Genomic DNA, 20,446 nt, shown 5'->3' on the forward strand with positions numbered 1-20,446 from the left:
GCAGGTCGCAGTTGTAAATGAGAACGTGTTCTCAACTGGCCTACCTGGTTAAATAAAGGTTAAATAAAAAAATAAAAACACTGACTAACACCACTGATTTCTCTATGCTAGCTACCACAATTAATAGCCCAGTGTTAATTTGCTTAGATCACTGAACACAACAGGCATCTACTTAAGACAGGCTTCAATGTGAGCCAGGCATCTATTTTCCTTAATCCACACAGTTTTTGCTCATTTGCATATTTAATTGTTTAATTCCAGCATTCACTTCCAGCATTTTAATACATTTCTTCATTTCCTACACTGTGTTATCATGTACACATTGTGTCAAGTTTCTTTTCTCTTAGTATGCCTCTGTTAAAAAAAATATTTAAAAAACTTTTGGACAGAATCATTATTCTCCTTGACAGTGCATTTTCGTCAGTCCTTAATTTCGCCAATAGAAGGCGATCGGGCGATTTTTGGGGGTCTGTACTCCGGAAGTTGTTGGCTGTTTTTGGTCATTGATGAAACCTCTGTAAACAATTCATTTAGACCCTACGTTTCTTTGAAAGGGCCGTTTATTTGCTGAAATGTGTGCCATTGCCTGGCTATTAAAAGGGACAGGCGGATATTTGAGACAGCGTTTAATTCAAGTTTTATTGTATGCTACCAGCTATACCAACAGGAGTTAGCATTTAGCAGTCACTTCTAAACCGAAAAGGGACTACTTCTAAATGTTATGCAGCCAAATAAATCCAAATCAGACTTTAGTAACCAGTGGGCCTGTTACAATACATCAATCATGACGGATTTGACGAATATGCACTTTGTTAGATCAGATTTGTTGACTGTGCACCAATCTGGCAACCTTCTTCTATCCCCCAAAGTCTGCTTTCCAGTGACCTCTTTACGGCATCTATTGAAGTCTTGTGGTGGCATGAGGGGCCGTTGTACAAAACAAAGTCTTCATCGATTGGATCATCTCTAACCAATCAAGAGTATCAAAGTCAATTACACATTTTCTAACTGGATGCTTTATCCACGTGTGTTCTGACTCTGGCCCAAACCATCGGTTTCTGGACCAATCAGACGGCCCCGAATGCGTTTGCATTCGGTGAAGGGTTGGGGGGGTAATCAGATCCAGACTGATAGTGGAGAAGAAATAACGTCCGTGGCCTTAACGTTTGGCCAGACCAAGTCTGGGTAGCCAGGCAACAAGAAAACATGCAAAAAGGAAAAGTGAGCGCTACAGTTTGGTTCTCTTTACATGCCAAAAATCAAGCAGCACCATTCGAGAACACTGCACTTTCATTTTACATCCCAGTAATCTAGACAGTCTTAAAGGTAGACTCAGAAAAATGACATTGCCACCAGCAGCACAGCAGATACTGAGATGAGCGGATGCAAGACTTCGCTCTCACACAGTATCTGCTCATGTACACAGTTCACTTCACCGTAGCCAGGGCATCAAAACAGCGGAGAAGTTGAGCCGCACGCTCTTAGATGTCGCTGAAATTGACCCACTATGCTGTTTGCCTTTTGCATCTGTTATATCACTGAGTCCACCTTTCAGAATACCTCCTTAACAATGTTCTGTACAAGAGTAGCCTGGAATTGAACTAAATTATAACACAACTATACATAAAAGTTTTTTAAATGATTGACCTTTATCAAAAACTTTGAGTTAAGACGTGATGTAGGGCTATGGTTTTCATGGAGTTCTGTCTTTACAGTTATTTTTCTTTAGAGTTGGATAAATAATATCACGTACATGATTTTAAATATACAGTATTATATGGCATTCATCTTTACAAAAGCCAACATGGAAAATTGCAGACAACTTACCAATAATAATGGACATTATTTGTGTGTTATGATTGTTATTGTAGCAAGTTCATCAGTTACAGCATGATTGTAACTTCTCAATCCCAGCAGACCGAACAGTCTGTGCATTATCAGCTCATACATGTAGCTACATTGCTTTGTAACAAGACAAACATTTGTGCATTCATTGTCCATCTCTGTACCCTGTTAAACGTCCCAGGTTTCTCGGTTTCTTTATTTATTATTGAAAATCATATCAAAAAGTGTATGACGCAGCAAAGAGGTCACCCTGTATTTTCAGACAACAGAACCAATAGATAATTCTAAAAGCTTTATTGTCCGGCCAATTTACAGTGGAAGAACAAGAATCATTCCTCTTCTGCTTCGTCTCGCATTTCTTCAGTCGTCCCCTCATTTTCTATGGCTAAACCTGCAGCAGGGCTGGTGTCAGGAGGGTTGTCTGGGGTTTCCGAGAGGGGTTGGGGGGCCTCCTCGCAGGGAAGGTTGTCTCGGGTATCTGAGAGGGGTTGAGTAGCATCCTTGCTGGGAAGGTTGGGTGATGATGCACCCCTTGTTGATGGATCTACTGGTTCTGTAGCATCAGAAGGTGGTGAGTCTCCTTTCACTGGAGAAGTCTCTTCCCCTTCCTCTTCCATGCTCTCTTCTATAGGAGGTATCCCTTCTTCCTCCATCCCTCCTTCCACAGGAGCCTCTTCCGTTCCTTCTTTCTCCATAGAAGGCATCCCTTCTTCAACAGGTGTTAGATCGTCCTCGACCGGGGGCATATCCCCTTCGTTAGGAGCCATACCGTCATCTTCCATCCCTTCTTCCATCTCATCCTCCACAGGGGGTATCATTCCCTCCTCTCTGCCCCCAGAGAAGCTCCTGTCTTGGTAGAGGAGCTTGAGCTGCTCTTCAAAGTACTCCTCCAGGCTCAGTCCTGCACCTCCCACCTCAGTGTCTGCCTGTCAATCAAACAAATGTATTTTATAAAGCCCCTTTTACATCAGTTGTCGTCACAAAGTACTTTACGACTACCCGAGCTCAAAGAGCAAGCAAAGCAGAAGCGAAAGCACAGACAGCACTGTCATAGGGAATAAAACAGGAAAACAAGCACATCAATGTATGCTACTTATATCTCTAATTAAACAAGTGGTGTGCCTCTCAATTTTGTTAACACATTTTAGGGCTGGTTTCTGAAATAAGCCTTCTACTGGACTTTGAGCATACTTTTAGTCCATTCTAAATAGGCTTAACCTGGGTCTGGGAAACCAGGGCATTTTCAGTTTTGTGGTCCAATACAAAAACAAAATGTGAATCCTAGCGTTGTAAGCAAGCACCATAATCGAACCCAAGTGCATCATATTGTGTGTTGTGTAGTCTTGCTGTACCTGGTAATACTTTGCACAGTTCCTGAATATGAGCCTGACATCCTTGACAAACTCCTCAGCACTGCAGTAACGTGGGCTCTCCTTAGACTCCAGCCTGCTCTTCACTATAGACAGGTCCATTGGAGTCTCAATCAGCTCCTTGTACTCTGGGATTGACTGGACATAGATGGGGGAAGCATCATTACTTAACTGTTATAAATTATCCTAAATGAATGGTGTAGTGTTTGGGGATTGGGAGTTAAGACCATTTTCTGACTCGATAGACAAAGTCGTTTCGTATTGATTGAATTAAAATTATAGAGCAAAAATGTTCTATAGGGTAGTTGCAGTCTTACCAAAGGTGAGGCAGGCTCCTGGAAATCTGTACTGAACTCGTTGCAGTAGATGCAGAGCAACAGTCTCTCACATTTCCTCTTATCAACTGGAGGGAATCTCTCTGATCCTGGCTCTTCCTTCATGGCTGGTGATTCTCCCTGGCTATCTGGGTTATACTCCATCTCAGGACTGGCCAGGTCACGACAGAACGAACAGAACCACTCACCACTGGAAACAGACACACACAGGGGGGTTAGTGAATTCAAAATATTGCAGCCTCTTGTCTCACTTTGGGGGTAAACAATTCCCAGTTTATATTACAAGGTACTGCACACTTATCACCCTTCAGAGACAGCTGTATTACATTTAACAGGCAGAGCAGGCAGGACTGTGCAGCTGTGAGTGGTGCATAGAAATGTAGTTGTTAATTACCTGGGAGACTCTCTAAGTGAAGGTATATGACAGTTCAGATGGAAGACTTTGGGACATCTGTCACAGCAGAGCAGTTCTCCCCCATTCTGACACACGGCGCACCAGTCTTCATTCGGGTCGTCTTCAGGGACACCTGGGGCCTTTTCTCGGTCTGGTTGGGGATCAGCCTCTAGCTCTACCTGGGTCTCTGGCTGGGTCTCTGGCCGGGCCTCTGGCTCTAGCTGGGGCTCTGGCCGGGCCTCTGGCTCTAGCTGGGGCTGAGGCAGGGCCTCTGGCTCTGGCCGGGCCTCTGGCTCTAGCTGGGGCTCTGGCCGGGCCTCTGGCTCTAGCTGGGGCTCTGACTCTAGCTGGGGCTCTGGCCGGGCCTCTGACTCTAGCTGGGGCTCTGGCTCTAGCTGGGGCTCTGGCCAGGCCTCTGGCTCTAGCTGGGGCTCTGGCCAGGCCTCTGGCTCTAGCTGGGGCTCTGGCTGGGGCTCTAGCTGGGGCTCCAACATGGGTGCTGGGAGAGACTGCTGCTGGGGCTTGGGCTGGATGCCTGTACTGCTGTCTGGCAGGCTGGCTGAGGCTCCAACACTAGACTGCACCTGGAAGATAGAAGAGACACTAGGGAGATTCTATCGTTCATATATGATTGTATAGAATAGAATATACATATACATATTTCAAAAGCACACATGCAGTCATACTTACAAAGCTGACTTCGTCATCGTCCTCTGGTTCGTCCTTGATGACGATGATTGGTCCGGGGGACGACCTTCGCCTCCGCTTAGCTGATGGGGGAGCCGAAGCATGAGGCTCTGTACGCTTCCAGGAAGCAGACCTTCAACACAGAACCACAGATATTACAACCAGGAACACATCAACCACACGGTTCATACAGGGGTTCACCTACCCTATGTTGGCTTCAGAGGAGGAAGATTTGGACATGGGGGAATTCTGTCTTCCTTGTGCTGAGGGGAGAAAGAGAAATGGGTTAAATTGAGAAATGTATGATTGGGCATGAATAGCTGATTTAATTATATTTGAGGGTGAGATGCCTACCATGTCTGTCTGGGAAGGCAGTGGCTAGGCTCGGAGCATAACTAGCTCTGGGGTTGGGCATGGATAATGATGAAGATCCACTGGGGTCACTCCTCCTCAGTTGTGCGGCTTCCATCATGTTACGCTGAGAACAACAAAAGAGTTACACTATTTCTCGTTTGTTTGTTTGTTTGTGTGGTAAATACACAACCAGAGACATAAAATACATGTAAATACATTAAATAATGAGTTTCAGCTTCAGTTTATAGGAAACCGCATATACCTGGTGTATAGAGGCTTGAGTGCTGATGGGTCCTGTGTTAGGTGCATGAGAGTAGCGGGAGGTACCCTGTAGCACATCCATTGGTTTGGGAGGGAAGCTGGAGTTGTGGATGAGATCCCTTAGAGACTATAATGAGATATGGCACAAACAACAGAGGCAAGCATTTTTCACAAGTTTTGCAATTACTAAAAAAAAAAATTCATTTAAAGACAATAACACAACTCAGTAAACAGAAATCATAATTGGTTCCTTTGCATCAGCTTGTCTCCATTTTATCATAACTGAAATAGCATGTTCTCAGTGACTCCGTGTCAGATAACAGCAAATCTACAACTTCAAAAAGGGATTAGAAAAAAAACAAAAAATAATCACACACATACCTGAGGAGGGAAGCCTGCGTTTTGCAGCATAGAGGTGGGGCTCCTGGGGTTGGGATGGGTTTGGGGGCCGGGGGGTCCGTAACTCCGGCCTGGCTGCTGGATCTGGACCATGTTGGGGGGACCCTGTGATGGAGAACCCCCCTGGTGGGGCCTCTGTGGAGGTGGGCCCCCTGGACCTGGCCCCGGGAGCTTCAGACCCTGCTGGTACCAAGACCAATGATTGGGAGGGGGCTGTCCAGCCCTGTTGGGGTGCTGAGCAAGCTTCTCTACCTGCAGCTGGAGCTGGGCCAGGGTGCTCCCACGCTGGTGGGCGGTGGAGCCTGGAGGGAAGGCCCCGGGAGGGCCCTCTCCTCTAGGGCCGGGGCCAGGCTGGCTGGGGTGGCCAGGAGGGAAGCCCTGCTGCATGGAACTGGGCTGACGACCAGGGATTCTCTCTACTGCCAAAGACCCTTAGGAAATGCACAGAAACATGAACAAACATTAGTTCAACAAGGTCTGCATTTAACATCATGAGGATTATTTTGTATTCGGCCTACAGTATCGGTCAGAACTGAAGTTTTAGCGTTCTTACCAAGGTCGACATTTGAGGCCCAGAAACCGGAGCGACACTGGAAGCGGACTGAGCTCTGAGGGACGATGGATGCGTTACAGTTGGCCCTCATTAGGTAATGGATTTGGCAAAGAATCTGAAAGAAAAGGTTTCTGAATCACTCAAATGCTTTTGAACATCACAAATTCAGTTTAAAATGTGTATTTCCACACAGAGCTGTCTGAACAATTTAGGTCAACATTTTCCCTCGTGGGTTTAAAAGGTAGGCCAAAATAAGTCCAACTCCCCAGTTAAAGTTATGGTTCCTACCAGTCTCTTGCAGTACAGCAGAGCTGTGCCACTGTGACTGGCTGTGGCCCACTTGGTGAAGTTGATGACGTGATCTAGATGTCTGGTCAGGTGGCTGACATCTTCTTGTTGTTTCTTCAGTCCGACCTCATGGTCCTTAGTCAGTGTCTGAAACAACCACCATGATTAGCACAAAGCTACTTACAAATATGCTCACATAGGTAATTAGAGCCATGTTAGCAGAAGTGTACATTATTTAATGTGGTGGTGAAATGACAACATGATTGCTCATGTCCTATTTAACAAGCATACTTCAAGTTGATTGACCAAGATTTTTCCCTTTCTGTTGATCTCCATGATCAAGTTGCAAATTGATTTCTTTATCTCATTGGTGACAGATTTGCGGTTTTCATCGACTTGCTGGAGTCTGAAAGAATAAAGATAGAAGTAGAAAAGGAAATTATGAGTTTGCCTGTAGTCAATCATGCTATTGAACTTGTCTATGTACATAACATAAAATGTTATGTACATGTTTGCACGTTTAGTGTATGTAATAAGTTACCCATTGTTGATGCAATTGGACACTTCTTCTATGGCTTTCCTCTTCTCCTGTAGCTGATGTGTCATGTTTTCCAGGTGTTGCCTGTGGTTTCTGTAGGCATCCTCAAGGAACTGGTAGCTGGAGAGACAAGGTATGCAGAGTAATGGGAAATTGAGTAATTATTTTCCTGTATTTGGTTTACTGGTGATATGGATTGATATGTAAAAAACATGACTATGTGCAGGGAGATGCGTTCCCTTGGGGAAGGGAAATGGGAGGTAATCACGTATGTTTAAGTACCATATTTAAGTCATTTTGCGCCTGTTAATTATAGACTATCTGCTATAACAATTTTACTGCGTTACAGCTCATAAGGAAATTAGTCAATTAAAATAAATGATTAGGCCCTAATCTTTGGATTTCACATGACTGAGCAGGTGGTTCAGCCATGGGTGGGCACTTGGGAGCCAGGCCCACCCACTGGGGAGCCAGGCCCACCCACTGGGGAGCCAGGCACAACCACCCACAAGAGATTTATTACAGACAGAAATACTACTCCGTTTCAGGAAGCTGAATATGGAGGTCCTGGTGGTTACACATGGTCTGCAATTGTGAGGCAGGTTTGTCATACTTCCAAATTCTCTAAACGACGTTGGCGGTGGCTTATGGTAGAGAAATTAACATTCAATTCTCTGGCAACAACTCTGGTAGACATTCCTGCAGTCAGCACGCTAATTGCATGCTCCCTCAAAACTTGAGACATCTGTAACATTGTGTTGTGAGACAAAACTGCACATTTTAGAGTGGCCTTTTATTGTCTCCAGCACAAGGTGCACCTGTGTAATGATCATGCTTTTTAATCAACTTCTTGATACACCACACTTGTCAGGTGGATGGATTATCTTCGCAAAGAAGAAATGCTCACTAACAGGGATGTAAACAAATGTGCACACAATTTGAGAGAAATAAGCTTTTTGTGCATATGGAAAATTCATGGTATCTTTTATTTCAGCTCATGAAACATGGGACCAGCACCCAACACTTTACATGTTGCACTTATATTTTTGATGAATATAAGTTTATGTTCCGACCTATGACCTGTTTATCTGTCAGTATCAAATGTCTGCCAGTGCTGAATGTTATGGTTCAAGTTTGACTGAGTCTAGGGCACACTGATAATGTAAATTTTCTGTGACACAGATTCTGTAGCAGCTGATGTGACTTCCTACAAGCCTCTTGGGCTGTGTTTACAGAACCTTCGGTGCTGTGTGATTAATATATAATTAGAGGTCCTCCCTGAAGGTGATCTCTCTGAATTCCTGTAATAAACCAGATTATTATTTTTATTGATATTATCAACGACTGCTCTCCTTTTTGTTCACCTGAAAATTGCCTTTACACAGAGGATTAATACCAACACATGAAGCACAGGTACAAAAATACTTATAAAATATACAACCAGTTTGAGCATAATATTGACTATTGACTGTTGTAGGTTTCAACTCAGGCCTCTGATAGGTAGGTCTCTTGTTACATTTAAGTAATTTAGCAGACGTGCTTATCCAGAGTGACTTACTTAGTGCTAGCAGATACAGCATGCTAGCAAATGCCCATAGACTTTGTCATTGAGCTAACACAAGTTAGCATTGGCTTGCGAAACAAACTTCCTTCATACTGGACACAGAGACATAAGAATGGTATCCACTAGTTCATCTGACTCTGGGGAAGCCTCACTGTCAAAATCCCAAAGTATCCCTTTATGGTAGCTAAGCACAACAAAAGTCGCCTCTAGCACTGTGATGCAGTGCCTTAGACCGCTGCGCCACTCCAAAATAAATAAAAGGTGAGTAAAAGGTGGTCATACTTGTGGTCTTTGTGCTTGAGCAGCTGACAGTCTCGGCATGTGAGACGGTCGCAGGTCTCACAGAACAGCTTGAGGGGCTCCTGCTTGTGGATGTCACAAAACACTGGCTTCTGTGTAGATGCACCAACAGCCTCTGGAATAAGACAATAATTTAGCCTAGAAGAAAATAAATCACTACGCATTTACCCATCCTCATATTTGTCATTCGGTTTCATAGGATTTAGTTGTGCAGCTCCTACCTACCACCTTCCTTGGCATTCTATTTTCTTACAGTATACAATTCAGAAAGCCACATATTTTCATAGAGTAGGCTACCTGGGGACATCTCTTCCTTCTGCCGTATGGTATGATCCCTGGTGAACTTGACTCGCTGGTGGGCCTCAATACATGTCACACACAGGAACTCCACACACTCCACACAGAACCCCGTGGCCTCTGTGTTGTCATCACAACTCATACACACCTGGAAATAGGGAAGGTAGAACATATGAGACAGAACTTGCCTTTACGTGAATCCATGATTTTAGTCCCATGCAAGGCAATGCTTCAGTGGTGACACATGGTATACAGTGCCCTCAGAAAGTATTCACACTCCTTGACTTATTCCACATTTTGTTGTGTTACAGACTGAATTTAATTAAATAGAGATTTGTTGTCACTCGGCCTAAATAAGTTCAGGAGTAAAAATTTGATTAACAAATAACATAAGTTGTATGGACTCACCGTTTGACATGATTTTTGAACGAATTCCTCATCTCTGTACCCCACAATTATCTGTAAGATCCGTCAGTTTTTTTTATTTTATTTTTTATTTATCCGTTATTTTACCAGGCAAGTTGACTGAGAACACATTCTCATTTACAGCAACAACCTGGGGAATAGTTACAAGGGAGAGGAGGGGGGTGAATGAGCCAATCGTAAACTGGGGATTATTAGGTGACCGTGATGGTCTTTAATGACCTCAGAGAGTCAGGACACCCGTTTAACGTCCCATCCGAAAGACAGCACCCTACACAGGGCAGTGTCCCCAATCACTGCCCTGGGGCATTGGCATATTTTTTAGACCAGCGGAAAGAGTGCCTCCTACTGGCCCTCCAACACCATTTCCAGCAGCATCTGGTCTCCTATCCAGGGACTGACCAGGACCAACCCTGCTTAGCTTCAGAAGAGCCAGCAGTGGTATGCAGGGTGGTATGCTGCTGGCAGTTGGGCAGTGAATTTCAAACACAGATAAAATCACAAAAGACCAGGGAGGTTTTCCAATGCCTCGCAAAGTAGGGCACCTCTATTAGTAGATGGGTCAAAATTAAAAAGCAGACATTGAATATCCCTTTGATCACGGTGAAGTTAATATTTACACTTTTGATCGTCTATCAATACACACCGTCACTACAAAGATACATGCATCTTTCCTAACACAGTTGCCGGAGAGGAAAGAAACCTCTCAGGGATTTCACCATGAGGCCGAAAGTGACTAACAGTTAGAGTTTAATGGCTGTGAAAGGGGTAAACTGAGGATGGAACAACATCGTAGTTACTCCACAAAACTAACCTAATTGACAGAGTGAAAAGGAAACCTGTAGAGAACAAAAATATTCCAAAATATGCATCCTGTTTGCAAGGCGGCACTAAAGTAATACTGCAAAAAATGTGGCAAATCAATTAACATTTTGCCCTGAATTTAAAGTTTTATATTTGAGGCAAATTCAAAACAACACATTACGAGTACCATTCTCCATATTTTCAAGCATAGTGGTGGCTTCACCATGATATGGGTATGATTGTTATTGTTAAGGACTGGGAAGTTTTTCCAGGACAAAAAAATAAACTGAGCTAAGTACAGGCAAAATATTAAAGGAAAACCTGCTTACGTCTGTTTTCCAACAGACACTGGGAGATGAATTCACATTTCAGCAGGACAACCTCAAACACAAGGCCAAATCTACACAGGAGTTTCATACCAATAAGACAGTGAATGTTCTTGAGTGCGAGTTCAAGTTTTGACTTAAATCCGCTAGAAAATCTATGGCAAGACCTGAAAATGGTTGTCTTGCAATGATCAACAACCAATTTGACAGAGCTTGAAGAATTTTGAAAGGGATAATGGGCGAATGTTGCACAATCCAGGTGTGGAAAGCTCTTCAAGTCATACTCAGAAAGACTCACAACTGTAATCGCTGTTTCTACAAAGTATTGCCTCAAGGGTGTGAATACTTATGTAAATGAGAAAGTTCTGTATTTAATTTAAATGTTTTTACTTTGTCATTATGGGGTAATGTGGGAAGATGGGTGAGAAAAAATATGTTAAATCCATTTTGAATTAAAGTTTTAACACGACAAAATGTGGAATAAGTTAAGGGGTATCAATACTTTCTAAAGGCACTGTAAGTGTCCTGGGTCTTGGTCAGTAAGCACTTACTACCTGACCTTACCAGACAAGGATTCACCATCTGAAAAAAAGCGTACCATTTGTGACCCTTCCTGGTAACCAATATTAACGCACCTGACTGGTCTTCTCCACTGTGCTGCTGGGAACCTCCACAGAGTCCTTCACAAAGAAGTTATCGAGCACCTCCACCTCCCAGCACTCTTGTCGACACACTGGGCAGCGGATCACATTGACTGGAACCAGTGGAATAACATACACAGAAATGAGTAAGGCATCTATTAATATTACAACCAATCTGACAGACGATTTTGAAAATCCAGTAAGGCCAAGTTACAAAATAAATCTGCGTTTTAATGAAAAGTTGCAATGATTATCCTGCACTTCAGTGACTAGTAGTCGGACTACAGTAATCAACTTTCCGATAAACAAACTGACGGATCTCACGTGGTTTCGAGCTGTCCGCTTGAAGTTGCGGGTCGCGCCGTTGTTCAGTGTTGACTAAGTTCCTTGAAGGAGGTGGAAGACACTTATTGCAGAAAGAGTGGAGGCATGGCAGAAGTTTCGGCTCTCTGTTATGGAAATTCAACTTGCAGACAGGGCAAGTGTCCATGAGACCGAGGTTACCCCCTAGCTGTTTCGCCCTCTCCTCTTCAGCTGGCAAGCTCTCTGCCTCGTTTTCCACAATAATAACAAGGTCATCGTTGTCCACAGCAGCTTCTGGGCTCTCATCCATTGTCTCTGTTATAGATGTGTGCCTATTCAAGATGGACTTGGGTGCTTGGAAACCAATCACTGTTAGCTAGCTAGCGGATACTAGCTAATGTTAGCTAGTCTCTCTACAGTCTGTTAACGTCGAAATCAGTTGGGCATATGTCTTGTACGAGCAAAGTTCATGGTTCATACATAATACTACCTTCCGAAATGACCCCCAGTAATGGAAGGTTTAGCCAACGTTAGTATAAAAACATTAATTTCAAAGGTTTAACTCTGCGGTTGGGAAGCTAGCTGGCTAACGTTAGCTAGATGACACATTTGCTACTACGAAGGATGACGCAACTTAATTATTAAATAGCTGCCTAGTGTAAATGAAACTGAACAATAGTAGAGGACACATAATAGTAATTGTGTACAATAAACGTGCAATACAAACTTCTATCAATGGAAATTGCTTGCTACCATTTGTGCAAACAACATTATCTCCGCCCGAAAAAAAAAAAACTCACGCAGTCCCCAGCATGCACTTCGACTTTCTATGGTACAGCGACCAGTGCAGGACAAAATAGCTTGTTAAATTCGAAAGGCGTTTTTTAATTGTTCAAGGAAATCAACATGAGCAAAGAACAATATACCAAGTAAAAAAAAAATAAAACATGCATATGCATATGCATTTCTTTTCTCACAGTCATATTTACTTAGATGATTCCTCATTCATTGTCAATTTATTAATCCCTCCCTGAGTCCCTGCCAGCAAAGCCCAGTAGCCTGGAGAGGAGTTGATGGGCAGGGACCAAAGGTAAAACGAGGATAGCCTATCCATTATCTTCGGAAGTCTAGAGAGTTGCTAGTAGATTTCATGCTAACATAATGCATAACTAATATGTATATAATTCTAAGGGACACTTCTTGTTTTATGGATAATATTTAAATATACAGGGTGGTTGATCTCCATTCCTGACAGGCTGATCAGATTCAATTGTTTGTGAAGGCAAAAGTTACAAAAGTGTTGATAGGGGACAGAATGCGGTCGGATCATCACATAATTGGCATATATACTCTTACAGAATTTCCACATGGGCGAGGATATTGGAAATTTAATCAAAGCCTACTAGATTATAAAATGTTTAGAATTAGGACAGGAGGATTTATAACAGACTTTTTCAGACATAACATAGGTACAGCAGATCCCATTATTGTATGGGACACTTTTAAATGTGTCTTTAGAGGCTATGCAATCCAGTACTCATCTATAAAACAAAAGCAATTTAGATCGAAAGAGTCCATATTAACAAAGGAAATTGAAGGACTAACAGTACAGTTAGATAGCAATAAAAACTGTAACATAGAGGCACATAATAAGTTAGAGGAGAAAACAAAAATAAATATAGGAACTTATTTCTGTGAAAGATCCAGTGTAATATATTATAAAAATAAAGCGAACTGGATGGAATATGGGGAAAAATGCACTAAATTCTTTTTCAATCTTCAATACAGAAATGCTACCAATTTTTTTCAATTTAAACTTGTTACAAATGATGGAGTCACGCATTATTCACCAAATGATATTTTGAAAGAGGAAGTAAAGTACTTTAAGAATATGTCTTCGTTTCAGTCTCCTCCATCTTGACTAACTGAAACTAATTGTATGGATCTTTTTCATAATAATAATGTAAAATTAACAGCTGTACAGAAAGACTCATGTGAAATCCAAATTACAGAGGAGGAACTTCTTGATGCAATTAAAGCCTTTAAGGCTGGGAAACCTCCAGGGCTGGATGGCATACCAGTGGAACTATTCAAAACTATTTTAACTTTTTATTTTATGCACTTTGAGATTATTCTTGTATAAAGAAAAGTGCTTTTACAATTCTTCTTCTTCTTCTTATTAATATTATTATGTTTATCCAACATTCTATCTGTTTTTATGTTTGACTTTGTATGGTCATAGTTCATGGTTGATATGCATAAAAAAATTACTTCATAATCAGATAATAAATCTGTGCATTATCATTTATCTACTTACAACATATTGACTGGACAGCAAATAAACTTGAACTCACTCACATTTTTCTCAGTTTCACTGTTTGTGTAGTTACTGCTCTATGCCTTTGTATGGCAGAGTGGGTAACTGCAGTCAAAACAGTTTGGAACTAGTGCAGTAACTTCACTTGCTGCTGTTTGCCTTGGGTTTTTACTTACATTTTGTAGTCACTGCGAATTTCAAACTGAATTTTATCTGAAACAAAACTTTTTACATTTGTATTTATTTATTTAACTAGGCAAGGCAGTTAAAAACAAATTCTTATTTTACAATGACGGCCTACCCCAGCCAATCCCGGACGACGCTGGGCAAATAATTGAACCAGGACACTTTGTCACAAGATAAAACAGATACTACAAAGCCTGATTTCAGTCTTCACTCCATTTTGACCAAAAGTGTAGTTACTGCGTTTAGCTTTTGTAGGGCAGAATAGTAATGACGCATTTTTGTAGTCACTAACTCAGCCATGGTCAAAGCCTATGGGGAAATTAACTACATTTTTTGAGGGTTTTTGGATATACGGCAAAAACAAGGTCTGTGATAAACACAGGTTTAAGAAATTATCTCGTAGAAAAAAAAATATATAATCTCAGTGTTGGGGAAGCTACTCTGAAAATGTCTATTACCAAACTACCAATTACTTCACACTGGGAGAAGATAAGCTACACTACATCTACATCCTCAAAGTTACTTTGAAAAAGTAGTTCACTACATCCAAACTACTTGGTGAAACATTATCATATCTAAATATCAAATGTTATAGAATATACAGTACCAGTCAAAACTTGACACACCTACTCATTCAAGGGTTTTTCTTTATTTTGACTATTTTCTACATTGTAGAATAATAGTGAAGACATCAACACTATGAAATAACACATGGAATCATGTAGTAACCAAAAAAGTGTTAAACAAATCCAAATATATTTTATATTTAAGATTCTTCTAAGTAGCCACCCTTTGCAGCTTTGCACACACTTGGCATTCTCTCAACCAGCTTCATGAAGTAGTCACCTGGAATGCATTTCAATTAACAGGTGTGCCTTGAGCTGTGTTGTGACAAGGTAGGGTCATAGGTTCATAGGTTAAGATAGCCCTATTTGGAAAAAGACCAAGTCAGTATTACGGCAAGAACAGCTCAAATAAGCAAAGAGAAACAACAGTCCATCATTACTTTAAGACATGAAGGTCAGTCAACACAGAACATTTCAAGAACTTTGAACGTTTCTTCAAGAGAAGTCACAAAAACCATCAAGCGCTATGATGAAACTGGATCTCATGAGGACCGCCACAGGAAAGGAAGATCCAGAGTTACCTCCGCTGAAGAGGATAAGTTCATTAAAGTTAACTGCAAGCTTGCAGCCCAAATAAATGCTTCACAGAGTTCAAGTAACAGACACATCTCAACATCAACTGTTCAGAGGAGACTGCGTGAATCAGGCCTTCATGGTCGAATTGCCGCAAAGAAACCACAACACCAACTGGCCGGTGTTGCCTGGAGCTAACCCCATCTGATAGCAGAGTCGAAGGAGCACACCATGAGGAAAAAGGCAATCAACGATGGTCACATGTTACAAGGGGAAGCAACTTCCCGCAAAGCAGTCTACACTCCCAACGAGAGCCCCGGAGGGGATACAAACAATGAATAGTTTCGCCATCCTGGAGCCTGATCTTCCTGCGCCTTCGTTGCTGGGGGTGCCTGTGTCTTCGGTCGCAGTGCCTACTACTACGATTTTGAAGTCGACGTCAGAAACCTTCCATCCTTGCTCTGGATTGAGCGGGGCTTTTCCATCTGTCAGAGGCCTGAATCCTGTGAAGCGTGGGAGTGGACGGATTTTCTCGTCCTTCTCGTCAGCCATGATTTTGGGCAACTCCATGGTAAGAAAATGTGACCATTCCTGGTGCAGAAACAATGTCATATCCAGGAGAGAGAGTAAATTACATTACTAAGCTGCCTTCGAATGTACTACGACAGGACATGAAAACAATTTTATCGTAGTCCATGTGGGTTTTAATGACATTATGAAGGGTAGCTCTGAACAGTTGAAACTGGATTTTAAAGAGCTGATAGATTCTCTGCTAAACACTAACAAAAGACCCATCATATCTGGCCCTGTGCCCACTCTGATTCGTGGCATTGAACGCTTTAGCAGGATTATTTCTCTTCACAATTGACTACGTGAATTTTGCAGCTCAATGGGTGTAACTTTTGTTAATAATTTCAATACATTTTGGAAACAAAACACGTTTTATAAGGAGGATGGGATCCACCCAAATCATTTGGGTTCCAAGATCCTTTAACAGCATTAAAAGGCTGCGTTGAGACAATGACTTATCAATGACCCAAGCCAAGCTAATCCCTACCATTATGACGCAGCATAGTCATAATGCTTCTGCAAATGTACATTTCACCAGGAGTGTCAGTAGACACAATATAAGTAACATAATTTGTGTCCCTCTAACTGCTCTGAATGCAGCTGATCTTACAGATATTGTATGCAGTAATCATGTACCTACAAACCCGATTTATACGGTTAGCACTGAGCCGATGTGCCCTGGGAGGAAGTCCACTGTGTGCAGCTCACACTGCACTAGCATAAAGAACATGAGCACATCTACTGCTGGTAAGCTTCAGAGTAAATCAATGAAAACAAGGAAGCATCCCAGAAGAAAAGTGCTCAAAATAGCCCACGTTAACATATGTAGCTTAAGCTAGGCGTCCCGTCAGCAGGACACCTGTCGACAACATCCGGAGAAATTGGAGGGCGTGCAATTCAAATAAATAATCGGAATATTAAACATTTATGAACATTCAAGTATCTTATATCGGTTAAAAGCTTAAATTCTTGTTAATTTAACTACATTGTCCAATTTACAATAGGCTTTACAGCGAAAGCATACCATGTGATTATTTGAGGATGGCGCTCCACATCAACATATTTTTCAACCAGCACAGGCTTCATAAAATCACAAATTGCGATTAAATAATCCCTTACTTCTTCTGGTTGCAATCCCAAGGTGTCACTGCCTGACCTTAGTTATCTTTGTTTTCTTTATTATTTTGGTTAGGTCAGGTTGTGACGAGGGTGGCATGTGTGTTTTTGTCTTGTCTAGGGTTTTTTGTAATTCTATGGGTTTTGGTATGTCTCGGTATATGTAGGTCTATGGTGGCCTGAATTGGTTCCCAATCAGAGACAGCTGTTTATCGTTGTCTCTGATTGGGGATCCCTTTTAGGTTGCCATTTTCCATTTTGGTTTTGTGGGTTATTGCCTATGTGTGTCAGCACTAGTTGTGTATAGCTTCACATTCGTTTTGTTGTTTTGTATAGTTTGTTCAGTGTTCTCTTTCATTAAAGAAGAATGTATTCCAATCACGCTGCGCCTTGGTCTCCTCATTACGACGAATGTGACACAAGGGTCCCAGCTACAACATGCATGGTCATTTTGTTAGATAAAACCCTTCTTTACATCCCAAAAAGTCTGTTTAGTTGGCGCCATCGATTTCCGTAGTCCACCCGTTCTTCATGCAGACAAAGGAATCCAAAAAGCTACCGCAAAATTTTGTTAAAACAAGTCAAAATACGTTTCTATCTAATCCTCAGGTACCCTAAAATATAATTAAACTATAATATTTCATACGGAAAGAAGTATGTTAAATAGAAAAGTAAAATTAGCAAGTGCGCATCCTCTTCGTCGCAAACCCACAGACTGATTTCCAACTGTGACTTCCTGTACCAAAACTCAAAATTCTTCCTCGTTTTGGAAGAAACAAGCCTGAAACCTTGAACAAAGACTGTTGACATCTAGTGGAAGCCATAGGAATTGCTATCTGGGAGCTGGAATTGCAAAGGACCCATAGCTTTCATTTCTTCTGATTTTCTCCTACCATATCAATTATGTTATAGTCTTATACATTATTTAAACATTTCTAGAAACTGAGTATTTTCTATCCAATGGTACCAATTATATGCATATCCTGGCTTCTGGGCCTAAGTAACAGGCAGCTTACTTTGGGCACGTCAGTCAGGCGGAAATTCTTTTTGAAAAAGGACTCTAGTCCTAACAAGTTAATTAAGAAATGAAAATAATCATTATAAATGTAAAAAAACAAAACAATAATTTGCTAGTAACCGATGACATTCATATTCTGACCATCTCTGAAACTCACTTAGATAATACCTTTGATGATACAGTGGTAGCAATACAAGGTATTTACAGAAAATATTGAAATGCCAACGGTGGTGTTGCTTTATATTTTCAGAACCACATTCCTATAAAGATTAGGGAGGATCTCATGTTAAATACTGTTGAAGTAAATTGGCTGCAGGTTCATCTGCCTCACCTAAAGCCCATTTTGGTGGGAAGCTGCTATAGACCACCAAGTGCTAACCGTCAGTATCTGGATAATATGTGTGAAATGCTTGATAATGTATGTGATGTCACTAGGGAGGTTTACTTTCTGGGTGATTTAAAATATTGATTTGCTTTCATCAGGCTGCCCGCTCAAGAGAAAGCTTCAAACTGTAACTAGTGCCTGCAACCTGCTTCAGGTTATCAATCAATCAGCGGTCTTGTTCCGTGCACAGACTGTGCAGGTGGTGACAAAGGCGGCGACATCCGGAACCTTGGTAAGCCAGCAAAAGTGTTGTTGTACGAAGGCCAGGGTCCGCCGGGAGCCCGGGTGGCAGGCAAGCCTGGAGGAATGGGCCCACTCCAGGCCCACGGATCAGACAGCGGAGGTGGGAAGGATGGTCTCGGGCTCCAGGGTGGTAGCCGCGGCGTTATAGCGGCGAGACATGGCATCCGGCTTGACGTTCTTGGACCCCGGCCGGTAGGAGAGAGAAAATATGAACCGGGTAAACAGCAGGGCCAATCTAGCCTGCCTGGAGTTGAGGTGCTTGGCAGTGCAGAGATTCTCCAGGCTTTTGTGGTCGGTCCACACAATGAACGGATGTTTCGCCCCTTCGAGCCAGTGCCTCCAATGCCATCTTCACTTTGAGATGCTCCCGATTCCTCATATCGTAATTTCTCTCCGTGGCGTTGAGGCAGTGGGAGAAGAAGGCACAGGCATGCAGCTTAAGGTACAGGGCAGAACGTTGGGACAGGATAGCCCCCACTCCGACATCCGAAGCATCGGCCTCCACCACAAACTGACGAGATGGGTCCGGATGAACCAGGATTGGCGCCGTGGTGAAGTGATGTTTAAGGTCCCAGAACACCCAGTCAGCGGCCATGGACCACGTGAACAGAACTTGGGTTGAGGTGAGGGTAGACAGGGGGGAGGCCAGGGTGCTGTAACCCAGGATAAAGCGGCAATAAAAGTTGGAGAACCCCAGGAAGCATTGCAGCTGCACCCTGGACGTAGTCTGAGGCCAATCCACCACCACTTTCACCTTCTCAGGATCCATCTGGATACTCCCAGCAGAGATGATGTAGCCCAGGAAAGGAAATGGTGGAGTGATGGACCTCGCACTTTTCCGCCTTAATGAACAACTGGTTCTCCAGAAGGCGCTGGAGAACCTGCCGGACATGGAGCACATGTTCTTGGGGGGAGCGGGAGAAGACGAGGATGTCATCATGGTAGACAAAAACAAACTGGTTCAGCATGTTGCAGAGAACGTCAATCACCAGACCCACAAGGCAGGGGCGTTGGTGAGGTCAAAAGGCATGAACAGATATTCATAGTGACTGCTGGCCATGTTGAAGGGGGTCTTCCACTCATCACCCTCATATCCACACCAGGTGGTAGGCGTTTTCGTAGATCCAGCTTGGAGAAGATCGTGGCCCCCTGGAGCGACTCGATGGCCGAGGAAATGAGTGGTAGCTTATAACGGTTCTTCACAGTGATGTCATTGAATCCACAGTAGTCAATGCACGGGCGCGGGGTCTTGTCCTTCTTCTCCACGAAGAAGAACCCTGCGCCAGCGGTAGAGGAGGAGGGACGGATAAATCTTGTAGCTAGGGAGTCCCCAACGTAGTTCTCCATAGCCTTGGTCTCTGGTCCTGACTACGAGTACAGATGTCCCAGGAGCGGCGTGGGAGAAGGTCAATCCCGCAGTCATAGGGGCGGTGCAGCGGAAGGGAAGTGGCCGGGCCTTGCTGAACATCTCCTGGATGTCCTGGTACTCCGCGGGAATGGTCGGAGAGGTCCGGAGCCACCTCTGAGGACCCAGGAGGACGTCCCAGGGCAGGTTGAGCCGACATCAGACAATGGCCGTGACAGAATGGACTCCAGCTCATGATAGCCCCTGTAGACCAGTTTATGAGTGGATTGTGTTGCTGGAGCCAAGCAAATCCCAACACCACGGGAATCTGGGGGGACTTGATGAGCAGGAACTGAATGGTCTCGTTGTGATTCCCTGACACATGTAGGTTGATGAAGTGGTGTTACGGGTGACCCGTCCAGCGCTCTAACATCCATGGGAATGG

General features: G+C 43.0%; 1 protein-coding gene across 2 annotated transcripts; it reads right to left on the minus strand.

Moving 5' to 3' along the window:
- Nucleotides 1-224: 224 nt before the first annotated feature.
- Nucleotides 225-12,510, minus strand: LOC110490145 (transcription intermediary factor 1-alpha). Of its 2 annotated transcripts, none has more exons than XM_021563344.2 (17): nucleotides 11,695-12,510; nucleotides 11,374-11,492; nucleotides 9,186-9,333; nucleotides 8,871-9,003; nucleotides 7,028-7,144; nucleotides 6,778-6,892; nucleotides 6,487-6,633; nucleotides 6,199-6,313; nucleotides 5,628-6,076; nucleotides 5,248-5,373; nucleotides 4,986-5,109; nucleotides 4,837-4,894; nucleotides 4,635-4,764; nucleotides 3,945-4,528; nucleotides 3,533-3,740; nucleotides 3,198-3,353; nucleotides 225-2,771 (listed from the first exon to the last, which is right to left on the minus strand). In XM_021563344.2, the coding sequence occupies exons 1-17, from the start codon at nucleotides 11,990-11,992 to the stop codon at nucleotides 2,175-2,177; spliced, it is 3,624 nt and encodes a 1,207-aa protein (XP_021419019.2). In that variant the 5' UTR covers nucleotides 11,993-12,510; the 3' UTR covers nucleotides 225-2,174. The 2 variants fall into 2 exon arrangements, with proteins under 2 accessions (XP_021419019.2, XP_021419020.2); XM_021563345.2 differs by having other exon boundaries at nucleotides 11,704-12,509.
- Nucleotides 12,511-20,446: the final 7,936 nt, after the last annotated feature.

This window comes from Oncorhynchus mykiss, chromosome 15, assembly GCF_013265735.2.
Source record: "Oncorhynchus mykiss isolate Arlee chromosome 15, USDA_OmykA_1.1, whole genome shotgun sequence".
In the NCBI taxonomy this organism is placed as follows: domain Eukaryota; kingdom Metazoa; phylum Chordata; class Actinopteri; order Salmoniformes; family Salmonidae; genus Oncorhynchus; species Oncorhynchus mykiss.